The sequence below is a fragment of the Petaurus breviceps genome, unplaced genomic scaffold, assembly GCF_028583685.1.
Source record: "Petaurus breviceps papuanus isolate PSGF00001 unplaced genomic scaffold, PetGlider_PUasm1.0 90823, whole genome shotgun sequence".
Lineage (NCBI taxonomy): Eukaryota > Metazoa > Chordata > Mammalia > Diprotodontia > Petauridae > Petaurus > Petaurus breviceps.
Window position 1 is genome coordinate 9,531,051 of NW_027187352.1, and position 15,899 is coordinate 9,546,949.

The following is a 15,899-nucleotide window of genomic DNA, read 5'->3' on the forward strand; positions in this document are numbered from 1 at the left end:
CACACACACACACACGAACTAGCCATGTGACCTTGGGCAAGTTACTTAACCCCAATTGCCCCCTTCCCCCCCCCCCCCAAAAGGGGCATACATAACTGAGCAGATTTCAAACTCAAATAATAAATTTAAAATATTTTTACTTACATTAAAAACTTATTTTTCAGCATTTGTTCAAGCTTGTCCTTGTTAATAAAAAAGAAAAATATTGTTTCTATTAATGTAAAGTTGTTTAGTAGGAACTAAGTTTTAATTTTTCCAAATAATATTTTAATATTAAATACTGATTACCTTTTGACCAGGAGCTACAAATTTATGCAAAAGTTCAACATCCTCTGGACAATTTGAGAGAACAGCCTCTGTTGTAGCCTTGAAGAGCGTCTCCATAACCTAGAAAAAAACATCATAGAAAAAGACTGATTAACTCAAATTCGAACAGATGGACATTAATAATAAACACACTTCTAATTTCTATAGTACTTTATTTAAGGTGGACAAAGCATTCCCTTTATAACAATGTGGTAAGACATGTAGTATAAGTATTACTTTTCTCCATTTCTTTTTTTTTTTTTTTTGCTTTTTGGAGGGCAATTGGGGTTAAGTGACTTGCCCAAGGTCACATGGCTAGTTTTTGTGTTAAGAGTCTAAGGCTGGATTTGAACTCAGATCCTCCTGACTCCAGGGCCAGTGCTCTATTCACTGCACCACCTAGCCACCCCAGTGCAAGATTCTTTTTTGCTTTTTTGGAGGGCAGTTGGAGTTAAGTGACTTGCCCAAGGTGACACAACTAGTTTTTGTGTGTGTGTGTATTAAGTGTCTGAGGCTGGATTTGAACTCAGGTCCTCCTGACTCCAGGGCCGGTGCTCTATTCACTGCGCCACCTAGCCACCCCACTTTTCTCTATTTCACAAAGAAAATGAGGTTGAATAAAGTGGGATAATTTTGCTCAGGGCCACATACCTAGAAGGGTTTGATCCAAACCTAGGTTCCATAATTTCAACGTCAGTGTCTTTTTTAGCAGAACCAGTCTTTTGTGCTGAAGGCTGCAATTTTATATTCTAGAATACCAGCAGTCGCAACTCTCATACTAGCTATATTTATTCTAAGAGTCTCTGGTTCTGAATGAATTAGAGCAAATTAGTATTGCCTTAGAAACAATAAAAGTAAGATTGATTTCAAATTCACCTAACTGTATTCTCATATAGCTCGTATCTATCCATATTTTCCAGAAGATAGGAGAGACTTTAACTTATGTCTTACTAAAACCTAGGTAAACTTTTCTATAGATAAATGATAAATCACATTAGAAGAAAAATGACATCTATTTTTTGTCATAATCATGCTATTAAGTAGAGTTACTCAACTGTATTCTGGTAATGTACTTTGATGGGGTCAGGTTGTACTTATGACTTTTGTTGTTCAGTTGTTTTAGTCATGTCTGACTCTGTGACCCCATTTGGGATTTTCTTGACAGAGACACTAGAGTGGTTTGCCATTTCCTTCTCCAGCTCACTCTGCAGATGAGGAAACGAAGGCAAACAGGGTTAAGTGACTTGCCCAGGGTCACACAGCTAGTAAGTGTCTGAGGCAGATCTGAACTCAGGAAGAGGAGTCTTCCTGACTCTAGGCCCAGTACTTAGTGTCAGTAAAAACAAAAGTATCTCAATAAAAAAAAAAGTCCTTAAAACTCTGCCAAAAATAAAATAAAATTGACAACAACAATAAAAAAATTAGTCCAGGCATGGGATGATGTGTGCCTATATCAGAGTGGTGGCAGTGTCAGAGGACAGAAGGGGGCATATAGAAGGACATTATGAAGGCAGAATTGATAGGCCTTGGCAGAAGAATGGATATGGGAGTGGGAGCATGAGGGAGAGTCAGGAACTGAAGATGATATCTAGGTAGCCAACCTGGCTGAGTGGGAAGATGGTACTGCCCTTGACAATTGTTGTTCAGTCGTTTCACTCATGTCCGACTCACCATGAGCCCATTTGGGGTTTGTTTTTTTGGCAAAGATACTGCAATGGTTTGTTATTTTCTTCTCTAGCTAATTTTACAGATGAGAAAACTGAGGCAAACAGGGTTAAGTGACTAGCCCAGGGTCATAGCTAATGTGTGTCTGAGGCCAGATTTGAAGTTAGTTTTCGTGACTTCAAGTCCAGTGCTCTATCCATTGGGCTACCTAGCTGCCACACTTGACAGTAATAGGAAAGCCAGGAAAAGGAGGTTTGAGGGAGAAACAAAATAGTTCTGAAAATGATCTGCGAGTTTAAGTGCACTGAAAACTACAAGGCTCAAAGTGAGCTAACAGCACAATGTGGCAGTCAAAAAACCTCATATAATCTTAGGTATGTGTGAAAAGGGGACACCTTCTAGGAATAAAGAAGTGATAGTCCTGCTGTATTCTGCCCTTGTCAGACTTCTTTAGGTGCACCATGTTCAGTTCCTGGGTACTATGGTTTAAAAAGGGCCTTGAATTTATGTCACATGAGAACTGACTGCAGAAGCTGGGAATGTTCAGTCTGTGGAAAAGACGACTAGGGAGAAGATGACAGCTGTCCCCAGTATCTGAAGGGGTATCATGCAGTGGAACAATTAGGCTCATTCTATTAGCCCTCTGAGGGTAGAACTAAGAACAATTGGCAGATGTGGCAAAGCTGGAAATCTAGGACCATTGTTATAAAAAATTCCCTCAAAACTCAAAGCTTTTCAAAAGCAGATGGGCTGCCTTAGAGAGGATGTGGATTCCTCTTCCTCGGAGGTGAAGTAGGGAAGGGAAGAGAGCAAGCCTTTATTAATCACTTACTACAAGCTGGGCACTGTGTTGAGTGCTTTCATAGATATTAACTCATTTGATCTTTATAACAACACTGTAAAGTATGTGCTATTATGATCCTTAATTTTATAGTTGAGAAAACTAAGGCAGATAGAGGTGAACTGACTTGTCCATGGTCACATAGCTAGTAAGTGTGTGAAGTCACATTTGAACATGAGGCTTCCTGCCTCCAGGCCTAGCCCTATAACCATTCTGTCCCCTAGCTGCAGAGGGGAGAAAGAGAAGAGGAAACAAATAAGCATTTAATAATTGCCTACTATGTGCCAGGAACAAGGATAAATTCTTTTCACATGTTATTTGTCTGGTATGTTATATGGGGATTTCTTTGTGTATGGCTTAGCCTAAATAGCTACTGAGGTCCCTTCCAACTCTGAAATTTCAGGATTCTGTAATTTTCTGAGGCAATATACATAGTATTTAGGATAAGAAGATGATAGTTCCACTGTACTTCTACAGGCTGAGTCCATATTTGAAAGACTGTATTCAGTTCTGGGTGCCATATTTGAGAAAGGACATTATGAAAGGAACATAACCAGGAGTATTAAGGACCTTAAGATGATGCCCTTTATGGCTCCATTAAAAGATTTTAGATGCTTACTAGAACAGAGAATGGGCAGCTCAGTGGCACAGTGGATAGAGGGCCAGGCCAGGAATCCGGAAGACACGAGTTAAAATTTAGCCTCAGACATTTACTAGCTGTGTGGCCCTGGGTAAGTCACTGTAAAGCCAAGCACAAGCAGCTTTCCAGAGGATGGCTGCTGTGAACAGTTCTCAAGATTCTGATTACATAGTATAGTAAACACTATTCAATAACAAATCAGAGCAAAACATTCACAGAAAACCAAGGTTTCACAATGTTATAGCTTATCACAGAAAATCAAAATACAGCATTCACAATGATGTAATAACTCAACAACTCATCACTAAAATGGCCACATAGCTTTCACCAACGTGGTCAGAGTTTTGAATAAAGTACAATCATTTAGTCAATCAATCACTTAGTAACTCATTCAATCATAAAGTACAAAAAGTCAAAGTCCTCTACCTATGGGGCACATCAACTTACAAATCAGTCACTATGCAGTCATCAGTCACTATTCAATCAACGGTCACTACTCAATACTTTTTTTTTTTTAAAGCAATTGGGGTTAAGTAACTTGCTCAAGGTTACACGGCCAGTTATTATTTCTGGGTGTGGTTCTGAGTATCTGAGCCCAGATTTGATCCAGGTTATCCCGACACTGGAGCCAGTGCTCTTACTCGCTGAGCCACCTGGCCGCCCCTAAGCAATTGGGGTTAAGTAACTTGCTCAAGGTTACACGGCCAGGTGTTTCTGGGTGGGTGCTAAGTGTCTGAGCCCAGGATTCGATCTCCAGGTCTTCTCAACACTGGAGCCGGTGCTCTTACTCGCTGTGCTACCTGGCTGCCTCTACTCAATACTCTCTTAAGGGGTAGTGGGAAATACATAAGCCATCCACCACTAGGTCACTAGTAAATTACAATTTCATCAGTCACTACTCAGTACCCCTGGAGAGGTCTTTTCATCTTGACTCGGGGCAGGCTTTCAGCTTGCATGGCTCCTCTTCCATGGTCCCAGCTTCCGCCTGAATCTAACCAACTGCCACCTGAATTCAAAGGCAGACAGTTCCCAGCTCCTCTGTGCAGTTCCTGCTCCACCTTGGAGCTCACAGTGTCCGGTCCATCTCAAATCCTTCACAGTCTCTGTTCCTAGTAAGTCAAGGTTTAACAAAGCTACAGAATACTAACAGACAGAATACTGACACTACAGTCATGCTTCCTCTGGCAGCTCCTCAGCAGCTCCAGCTGGCCCTCAGAAGTCGTCAGCAGAAGTTTCAGCTGGTTCCCAGAATCAAAATCCCTTCATTCAGGTTCCCAAAATAAAAATCATTCTCTCCAGCCTGGGCTTCTCTTCCTCAGCGTCCAGAACCTGGCTCCAAGAAGATTTGAAATTCCAGCTAGGGCTTCTCTTTATATACCCATTAGCTCCTCCATGTTCTGCCCCTTCCTGTTACACCAACAACTTCCTGTTATGTCAGCAACAGGGGTTCATACCTTTTGTTTCTTAACAGAGGCTTGACCTAATTAATTTCAAACTAGGTGCTAAGTACCCGTTAGCTTTGCCAGTACAAAGGGATCAAATTACATTACTATTACAATCACTTAACCCTGTTTGCCTCGGTTTCCTCATTTGTAAAATGAGCTGGAGAAGGAAATGGCCAAACCACTCCAGTATCTTTGCCAAGAAAACCCAAAATGGGGTCATGGAGAGTTGGACATGACTGAACAACAAAGTAAAGAGAACACTTAAGGGGGAAGTTATAGCCATTTTCCAAATATTTGAAGAACCTGTCAAACAGAAAGGGATTAGACCTATTTTGTGTGCCCCTAGATGGAAGAACTAAGAGAAATGGGTCAAAGTTACAGCAAGTCTTGATGTATGGAAATGCTTCCTAATAAGGCTATAGTCCTCTCATTAGATATCTTCAAGTAAAGGCCGGGTGAAGACTTGTTGGGTGTATAATAAAGAGGTTTGGACTGGACTAGATGGTCTTTGTGGTCCCCTCCAACTCTGATACTCTGTAATGAGCTTGAGTTAGGTCTTGTAAGATTTTCAGGATTGGGATGGATAGAGAGGAATAGATAGAGGGGGACCTACAGGGCCCTCCTAGGTTTCCGTCTTGGCAATGTCTGCCCATCGTTCTTACTTCTACCCGCAGATGACTAGAAGAACAAGCCTATTTGCTCTCCTACATGATACCTCTTTAAATTCCAGGGACAGCTATCGTCGTCCCCTGAGTCTTTTCTACAAATTGATGGACAGAAGAAAAATTCCAAGTGAAAACATAGCAGAGGTAATGCAAAGGGTAGATATGGGTCTACAGCCTAATTAGAGGAGGCAGTCTGTATTAACGTGCAGCATGAAATATTTTTGGATGGATCAGATAAAGCAAGCCTATGAAGCGGGGGGTGGGGAGGTGGGGGGACGATCCTGTGGCTTCAACACCACATGTAGTCCTCTAGGTCTTCAAGTGTGACCCTTTGACTGAATTCAAACTTCAAAGAAAAAAATCCCCTTAATAAAAGGATTTGTTTTGTAAAACTTGGACTCAGTTAAAAGGCTGCACCTGAGGACCTAGAAGGCCACATGTGGCCTTGTGGTCACAGGTTCCCCACCCCTGCTATGCAGGGTCTAGAAAATGGTAGAGAAGTTCATACTTGATATGGCAGGCATTAAAACTCTTTAGGAAAAGGAAGAAATGATGAAAATAATGTCTTAGGACATTTTAAAGGGAAGGTAAATGAATTTCCCTTGGAAAAATGAATTTTAAAAGTATTGGTAATTCTGCAAAGTCAGGACAACGATGTGTAGTATGTAACTAGAGTCTGCTGCAGGAGCTGTGCTGGGTCTTGTTTCTCCCTAGCAGGAGTTCAGCTTTTAAAGCTTTTCTTACTGAATACAGGCTGACTGGCATATAAAAACCCAGAAGCACACAAAATGGTCAGCAATTCTGGTCACAGCTGGCTTGTTTGGCAGCATCCATATAAATTTCCAAATATGTTGATAATTTTCTCATGCTGCAATTCTTAGAAAATCTCTGTTCCCTCTTTAAGAGTTTAAGCCTCCTCTGGGCAAAATGTAATGACATGTTGGTGACATTTCTCTTCTCCAAGTTCATTGCCTATCCAATACATAAAATCACAAATTAAATGATTAACAAATATTCCATTTAAAGAATCATAAAACACTACATGTTAGAAACATTTTTTTGTTCTAATGCAGGGGTTCTTAACCTGGGGTCCCTAAACAAAAAAAAAAACATTTTGATACCTATAACCCAATATAATTGATTTTCTTTATAATCTTATGTATTTTGTTAATTTAAAATTATTGTTCTAAGAAGGGGTCCAAGACATAAAAAAAGTTAAGGACCCTTGTTTTAATGATGAGATATTCCTTTTGTTATTTACTTTTATTATGGGAATAATGCCAGGTACCTAGCATGTTACTTTAAGTACTGACATCACAGAAATGTAATATTATTACATGCATCCAGACTTACATAAAACGAAAATATTGGACAAAGGAAGTGAGAAAAAAATGACATCACTTAAGATAGTGGAAGTGATCTGTAACTTATAAACATAGAGCATTTTTAACAATTCTATGAATTGGGGGTGGCTAGGTGGCGCAGTGAATAGAGCACCACCAGCCTTGGAGTCAGGTGGACCTGAGTTCAAATCCGGCCTCAGACATTTAACACACAAAACTAGCCATGTGACTTTGGGCAAGTCACTTAACCCCAATTGCCCTCCAAAAAGCAAAAAAAAACAAAAAACCCCAACCAACCAACCAAACAAACAAAAAAAATTCTATGAATTAGCAATGAGAATAGGGGTGGAAGAATGCAGTTAGGATCAATAAGGTGAGATAAGCTTTGGAAGCTCCACTTTCATCTGCATTGGGAAGAGGAGATAATTAAACTAACTTTGTACACCATCCAGCACAAATGACCAACTGTCAAACTGGACCATCTTTTGTGAGGTTCAAAGTGTAGCAGAGTGTGCAGGAGTGAACTGCCAGGTAAGTTTCTGGGAATAGCTTAGCTTTGGTGGTCTGATTATGTTTGTGTCCCATTTTCCTTTCTTTTTCTTCCATCAGTGTTTTTCTGGGTGATTGTTAGGTCCTATGCTACATGAGAGTTCAGCCACTGAATACAGCAAAGATAGGATTTGAGTGGTGATGACACATCCTGAGAATTTTGCCTAGTCTGATCCTCTGCAAATGAATTCAATCTCTTTTTAGCTCAAAAGCATGCTTGGCAGTGTGTGTTCCATGGGACAAAAGCAATGCCATAAAGTGACCTGTAATTAAGAATGAATATGGCTCAGAGGGTTTAACATATTCATATTAACCTTGGTTGTCTGCCACTGGGCTTCTGACTGCAGTCAGGGTCAATGCCAAGTTAGAGTATATGGGAGAAATTCAGTTCAACAATTTGACAAAATTTATTAATGATATTATTTATTAAGTATAACACACTAGGCTAGGAGCTGAGGGAGGTACAAAGATCACTAAAACATGGTCACTTATGTGTAGTCTGTGTGTGTGTGTGTATGTATGTGTAGAAGACTCACATGAGTAACTATAACACATTATATATAAAATGTAACAAAGAAAAGTGTGCATGAGATGTAAAAACAAACAAGGCTGATATAAAAGGGATAAATGGAATGAAATGAAGAGAAATAAGGCTGAGTTGGGTGAAACTGAAGATAGGGTGGGCAGGTAAGGGAGAAAGTAGTTGATGACCAAAACTATGCAAGCATAGCCTTCAGAAAAGCAGTTTTAATCTCCTAAATCATCACAATTTTAATCTTAAATCTTTTTTTTTCTTTTTGGAGGGCAATTGGGTTTAAGTAACTTGCCCAAGGTCACACGGCTAGGTTTTTTGTTTTTGTGCGTTGTGTCTGAGGCCAGATCTGAAGTCAGGTCCTCCTGTCTCCAGGGCTAGCACTCTACTTACTGCGCCACCTAGCCGCCCCCTTAAATCTCTTAACAGAACTTTATCATACTAGTATGATTATTACCTCTATGTAGATAATTCTTCCCTAAACCCATTCCATCCTTGATCATCTTCTCCAGGACTAGGTGTATCTTCTATCACTTCAAGCCTTCCTATTACTCACATCCCAGAAACACAAGGATGAAGGCATATTTTTTGCCCCTCGGTGCTACTCCCAGGCCTTTCCCTTATCATCTTCCTTTAGTAGTCCTCTCCTACTTTGAGGTTTGCTTCCTCTAGAACCATCACCCTGTTAAGACACTGGTAGTGATTGATAACTATTGGTTCCCATGCCATTTTCCTTCCTTTTTCAACAAGTTTAGTACCTCCCAGTCTTCCCCCCCTGTCATCCTTGGGAACTTCATTTTTTTGGGTTCACGTACCCTCAAATAACTTTGCTTCCTAGTCAATTTACCTCCTCAACTCTTGAGATCTGTATCTTCACCCAAACTCAACCACCTACAGGGAAGGTCATACCCTCTGATCATCACCCACAAGTGTTTCACCTTTGCAAACATAAATGAAATTCATCTCTCTGGCCACAGCCTATTGAAATTCTAGCTCTTCCTCTTCAGTCTTCTCAAACCTAGTTTCCATCCTCATCTTAACCTCCAGTCACTCCATTATTACTTGTTTTCCCTAGCCATCACCCTTACTCCCTGACATCACTTTTTTCCTTTCGAAATCTTGATCCATAGGTTAATTAATTCAACTTCATCCTACTCTGGACCCTTGAATCCCTTACCTCATTTTCCTATCACTGCTTGTCCCACTCCCCTTTTTTGTCCTTTTCCAAAACCCAATTCTGGATTATTTACATCTTTTGTCTTTGCTCCTGCTTGTGTGCTGTTGAACAATGCCAGAAGAAAGCATACAACTATGCACCTAGGTCTACAGCTAATTTATGTTATCCAGTCTCACCTGGCCCCCTCCTTTCTGCTGCACACAAATCCTTATATTCTTCCTGGATGGATATTCTATCACATTCCCTACAGCAGCTGTTTCAAACCTCTTCTATACTCTAGTCTATTACACCTCTTTTTCTCTCCTCCTCAGCTGAGAATTTTACCTTATACTTCACTGACCTGTCAAGAACTACCTCTCTTCCTGAATGCACACTTCAGGTCACCTCACTGTTTTCCTCCATTCTCTCCTTTGCTCCAGTCTTGATGGAAGAGATGACCCTTACCCCTTCAAATACCCAACTCTTTATTAGATCCTGGAGCTCAGGGCCTCCTGTCTCCCTTGGCAGACTGTGCCTTCAACTATCTTTTTTCTCTCCCCAGTTTTCAGTCTCTATCCACTGGCTTCTTTTCCAGCTACTGACAAATGTCCAGATCTTCATCCTTAAAAATCCTTCACCTCGCTTTTCTCTTTTGCGGCAGCCTGCAAGATGCCTTCCTGACTAAGGAAGACATGGAAGCTCCGCGGGCACATTAGCCACGGGCGCATCGGCAAGCACGGAAGCACCCCGGAGGCCACGGCAATACAGGAGGGCTGCACCATCACCGGATCAACTTCGACAAATATCATCCAGGTTATTTTGGTATAGTGGGTATGAGGCATTACCACTTGAAGAAGAACCAAAACTACTGCCCAACTGTCAACCTTGATAAGCTGTGGTCACTGGTTAGTGAGCAGACCAGGATTAATGCTGCCAAAAACAAGGAGGGCCTTGCCCCTATCATTGATGTTGTACGGTTGGGCTACTACAAAGTCCTAGGAAAAGGGAAACCCCCCAAGCAGCCAGTCATCGAGAAGGCGAAGTTCTTCAGCAGACAAACAGAGGGGAAAAATCAAGGGTGTTGGTGGAGCCTGTGTCCTTGTGGCATAAAAATCCAATGTTATCAAATAAAACAAATGACTTTATTATAAAAAAAAATCCTTCACCTCACACTGTCATCATCTCAAGCCATGTCTCTTCTACTCACTGCCTGCATACCTTTCTTCAACTTTCCTTCCACTAACTTCTCAGTTCCTTTCCTGGCTTCTGACAATGCCTCTCAGCTGAAACTGCTCCCCTGAAGCTCACAAATGATGTCTTTATTGATAAATGCAATGGTCTTTTCTCATTCCTTCTCCTTTCTAACCCCTCCACAGTGACTGACTTCCTCCTCCTGGATACTGACATCCCTTGATTTTCTCGACACTGCTCTGTGGGAGTTCTTTCCCTATCCCTTCACAATGTGGTAACGAACCAGCCTTATTGACATTATTCTCCTCCATATACTCTAGATTCCTGCCAAACTGACCTGCTTAATGTTTCTTATACTCAACACTCCATCTTCTATCTCCACGCTTTTGCACAGGCTGTTCCCATGCCTGGAATGCCCTCTTCCTTTTCTCTAACTCAAGAAGAATTCCTAGCTTCCTTAAAGCTCAGCTGAAGTGCAACCTCCTAGAGGATTCTGACTTGATTTTTGATCACTCCAAATGCTAGTGTCCTCCCTCCAGGAATACTGTGTGTATATACATATGTGTATATGTATATGTATGTATAGAAAGATAGTATTTAATTTTTTTAAAGATGTGTTGGTTCCCTCTAGTTGAATGTTGGCTTCTTGAGGGCAGTAACAGTCTAATTTAATCTCTGTATCCCCTGTCCCTAACAGAGAGCCTGGCACATATTGGTTACTTAATAAATGCTTATTAAATGAGCTGCATGAATTAATGAATATTCATCTTACTTACCTTGATTCAAAGGAAGCTGTACTATTAGGCACACAAAAAAAGCTTATTAAAGTTAAACTGCTATAAAATCTAAAAGCTAGTGTACACTTTAAATAACCAAACTGGGAGCTTTCCCAAACTTGGAAGGCACTGTTACAAATAATTTACTTAAAGACTATTCAAAAAATACCCCAGGTAGCAGTTGTAGAGAATAGGTTACATTGTTATTTTGCCTTTCTAATGCAAAAATCAAGAGACTTTCCCCAAAATGTGTGCTATGAGGGAGAACTGCAGTTTCAGCACATTTATTAAGTGGCTATTGTTCAAAGACCAGTAAGGCACAGGGATATAAGAAAGAATAAAGATAATTCTGTCCATGAGAGGGGAAGTTTTGGAGATGGAGAAGCTTCTGGTAGGTAAAGGTAAAATAGACAAAAGGGAATAGTAGAATTTAAGATGTCCATCTTTGTTGCTGTTTTTTCAAAACCCAAATTGCATTTATTCTATTATCAGCTATTACTAAAATGGAAAGCATCTGCTAGATCGCAACTGTTCTAGTATCATTTGCCAATTATTTATTGTTAGTGTTGTATGTTTAAAAAAAAGTAAGGAAAATATATTTCCACCTAAGCGCTTTCCGGCAATAATGATTTATTTGTTTGATAACTTATTTTAATCATTCTGGTTTTCTCAAATACATGTTTAGACTAATATATAATTACAGATTCAATGTTTGAAGGAAGCTTAGAACTCAGCTAGTCTATTCTAATGCAGGGACACCCTCCCCAAAATATTGCTGAAAGAAGGTCTATATAGCCTCTGCTTCAACATTTACAGTGACAAGAAACTGTCTTAAAAAATAATCCCTCTATGTATTTTGATGGTACTATTAAAAATTTCCTTACATTATGGTATCCCATGATGTAATCAAAGTCCTTTGTATCTATCTTTCCAGACTCAATGGGAATTATTTCTTTTCCCATATTCTGTGCCAAACTGGTCTTCTTTCTGTTCTTCACATACATTTCCTATCTCTGGGCCTTTGCACTGGCCATCCTCTATGTCTGAAAGGCACTATCTCCTCATCTCTGCATCATATAATCATTCTCTGTCTTCAAGATGTAGCTAAAATACCATTTTCTAAATGAAGCCTCCTTACCAAATTACCCTGTATTTAACTTTTTTTAGTTATTCTTTTGATGTTTATTCTGTATGTACTTATCTCACCTACTAGAATGTAAGCTCCTTGGGAATAGGGACTATTTCATTTTTTGAATCTATAGCCCCCACATGACAGTGTTTGGAATTATAGCAGGAACTTAACAAATGCATGTGTAATAACTGATAATGGTCTTTCAGCTATGATCAATCCCAAAATTTTCTATTCATCAGACTAAACAACCCCAGTTCCTCTAACCACTCCTCATAAGACAGAGTTTCAAGATCTTGCATATAATCTTCTAGACCCATTCCAGTTTGTCAATATTCCTATGAAAATGTAGCACCTGGAAATGAACACACAAAAAAGGATAGCATTTACAGAATGCTTTAAGGTTTACAAAGCACTTTACTAATATTATCTCACTTTACCCTCACATCACCCCCGGGAAGTAGGTGCTATTATTATCCTACAGATGAGGAGACTAAGGCAAACAAAAGTTGAATGAGTTGGCCAGGGTTAGAGCTATGAAGTGTTTGAGGATGAATCTGAACTAATCGACTAGCAATCAACTAATGCATTTGCTGGCCATTTGGGAAAAATTTACCTTGTTGGTCTTGCTTTTGCTGATTTTGATTTGAATTTTGTTTTCACTGAAAAAAGGGGATGTATTCTATGCAGGAATTACACTTACTTTCTCTCTCTTTCTCTCTCTCCCTGAGAGAGAGCCACCTAGCTGGCCATGCAATATAATATAATAATATAATACTCCAAAATTCTTCAACCAAAAAAAAACAAACCAAAACTGAAATAGGAACAATTACAAGTAACCACTTGAAATTTTCTACAATTAAATTAAAATCGTCTGAATTTTTAAAAGTTCTGATCAATAACCATCCGTCTGGTTTCAAGAGAAACATTCACTGGAAGAGTTGAAACTAATATAAGCAAAAGATGTTTTCCATAGATGTGACATAATTAGGTGGCCCAGTGGATAGAACAGTGGGCCTAGAGTCAGGAAGACTTGAGTCCTAATCCTACCTCAGACACTTACTTACTGCCTGTGTGACCCTGGATGGGTCCCTTAACCTCTGTTTACTTCAGTTTCCTCAACCATAAAATGGGGATTATAATTGCACCTTCCTCTTAGGGTTGTTGGGAGGATCAAATGAAATATTATTTGTAAAATGCTTTGCAAACTTTATATAAATGCTAATTATTATTAAAGTGATACACATCTTAATGTTGTTTATGAACAACTTATCTGTGAAAGTTTTCTGCTGTTATCAAAAAAATTATCTTGTTAAGTGGTTGAAAAAGAAGTATAAGTAGCAATTTTATCAATAATATCATTTCCCTCCATAAACTTTGAAATTGAAGTCAAATCTATTTATCATGTTAAAGTATTATTTTTACAAGTTACAAATAAGAAAATTAAAAAGGGCTTTATTATTAAATATGTTATATAATTATTATGTGCTTAAGGTTTTTTTTTTTTTAAAGCAATTGGGGTTAAGTAACTTGCTCAAGGTTACATGGCCAGTTACTTCTGGGTGTGGTGCTGAGTATCTGAGCCCAGATTTGATCCAGGTCATCCCGACACTGGAGCTGGTGCTCTTACTCGCTGAGCCACCTAGCTGCCCCTAAGCAATTGGGGTTAAGTAACTTGCTCAAGGTTACACGGCCAGGTGTTTCTGGGTGGGTGCTAAGTGTCTGAGCCCGCGATTCGATCTCCAGGTCTTCTCAACACTGGAGCCGGTGCTCTTACTCGCTGTGCTACCTGGCCGCCCCAAGATTTGTTTTATGTGATAAGAACTATAATAAATTCTTAATTTTATTTGTATAGATTGTTTTATGAAGTGTATGACAGCTTTTTTTTTTTCAGATGGGGGGGGAGCTGGGAATATTGCTAAAGTTTGGAAACAAGTATCCTAAGACTTGAAGGGGTTAAAGTCTTTATTAGCAAAGGGAACACTTGTCATGATAAAATTACAAGTCTTTTAAAGAAACAGATGAATTTAATTTATAATGACTTGTTTTTATAATGTGCTCCTAATGATTTCCTCATAGTGCCTAGAACATAGTGTTGAATAAATATCTGACTATTTTCCCTTTCCCTTTTATTTTTTTCTTTATTTTTTGCCCTTTTACTTTTTCCCTTTATTTGTATTTACAATCAGACAGGAAACTAAATATGAATGTATAAATTGTCTGCTAAACAAAGTCACATATAATGTGACAATATGCAAATAAAATGTGCACATACTATACTAAGTTGGGTAAAATTCAGAAATACTTCATTTAACTGGCATAAGTCCAGTTCAAACTTGATAGCGGTACTTTCCTCACCATTAGAATATTAGCTCCTTGAGGTCAGGCACTAAATTTATTTTTATTGTATTTGTAGCTCTAGGGCTTATTACCATAGTGTCTGGCATATAATAAGCACTTAAATGAAAGACTGGCAACAAACATGTATTATATGACATAAGTAGAAAATGAAATAATCTAGATAAATGAATTTTATATATCAATGAGTGCTTGAGACTCATAGAATGTTAATACTGGATGGTCTACAGGGAAATCATCTGGTCTAAATGCATCATTTTACAAATGAAGAAAGGGAGGTCCAGATGTTAAGTGACTTGCTTAAGGTCATATAGCTAATAAAAAGAGCTAAAACTTGAACTCAGGTATTTGTCTCTAAGTCCAGCGTTGTTTTTTCTGTATTACAGAATCTTGGGATTGAACATCAGAGAAAGTCTGATTCAACAATCTGCAATATAGAATCTGGAATTCCAGGGCCTGGATTAAAACCTCTGCTACTTGGGGCGGCCAGGTAGCACAGCGAGTAAGAGCACTGGCTCCAGTGTCAGGATGACGTGGAGATCGAATCCCGGGCTCAGACACTTAGCATCCACCCAGAAACACCTGGCCATATAACCTTGAGCACGTTACTTAACCTCAATTGCTTAGGGGCGGCCAGGTGGCTCAGTGAGTAAGAGCTCGGGCTCCAGTGTTGGGATGGAGTAAGAGCTCAGGCTCCAGTGTTGGGATGACCTGGAGATCGAATCCCGGGCTCAGACACTCAGCACCACACCAGAAATAACTGGCCGTGTAACCTTGAGCAAGTTACTTAACCCTGATTGCTTAAAAAAACAAACAAAAAAACCTCTGCTACTTCTATTTCCTGTGTGACCAAGTACAAGTCACTTTATTTCTACGAGGCTCAGTTTCCTCATCTGTAAAATAAGAGAACTCAACTCCATGCTCTCTTTCTAGTTCAAAAGCCTACAAACCACGTCTCATCCAATACCTTGCTACAACATAACTGAAACATGAACAAAGAATCACAGAAGCCTAGAGCTGGGAAAAGTCTCTGGGGTTATTTCATTTAGCCCCTACTTGAAGCATGAATTCATTAGTGGTAGAACTCTAAAACTTATTACAACATACTTTCCCCCTCAATAAATAGAGTGTGCTAAGAATAGTTTTGCTTTCTCTGCCTCATTCAGGTTCATCATTTTAGGCATTAATTATTATAATGTAATGATACCCTTAGCACTCTGGTTGTCCTCTCACTGAGACGAGCCTCGTCTGGCTGTGGATACAGTATTACTTCTGTCTCCTCTCTCTGGCTGGCCTCTGTTCT

The 15,899-nt window shown here is 39.5% G+C and overlaps 1 protein-coding gene and 1 pseudogene across 5 annotated transcripts in view; one reads left to right on the forward strand and one right to left on the reverse strand.

Annotated features, from left to right (window-relative positions):
• The window catches only part of NARS2 (asparaginyl-tRNA synthetase 2, mitochondrial), a 174,731-nt gene that overhangs the window by 48,939 nt on the left and 109,893 nt on the right, over positions 1 to 15,899 (reverse strand). For all 5 annotated transcript variants that reach the window (XM_069070945.1, XM_069070944.1, XM_069070943.1 and 2 more), the window contains 2 exons: positions 289 to 387; positions 145 to 182 (listed from right to left, as the gene is read on the reverse strand). In XM_069070945.1, coding sequence (XP_068927046.1) covers positions 145 to 182; positions 289 to 387 — 137 coding nt within the window. The remainder of the gene's footprint in view (positions 1 to 144; positions 183 to 288; positions 388 to 15,899) is intronic.
• Positions 9,812 to 10,252, forward strand: LOC138148384 (large ribosomal subunit protein uL15 pseudogene; annotated as a pseudogene).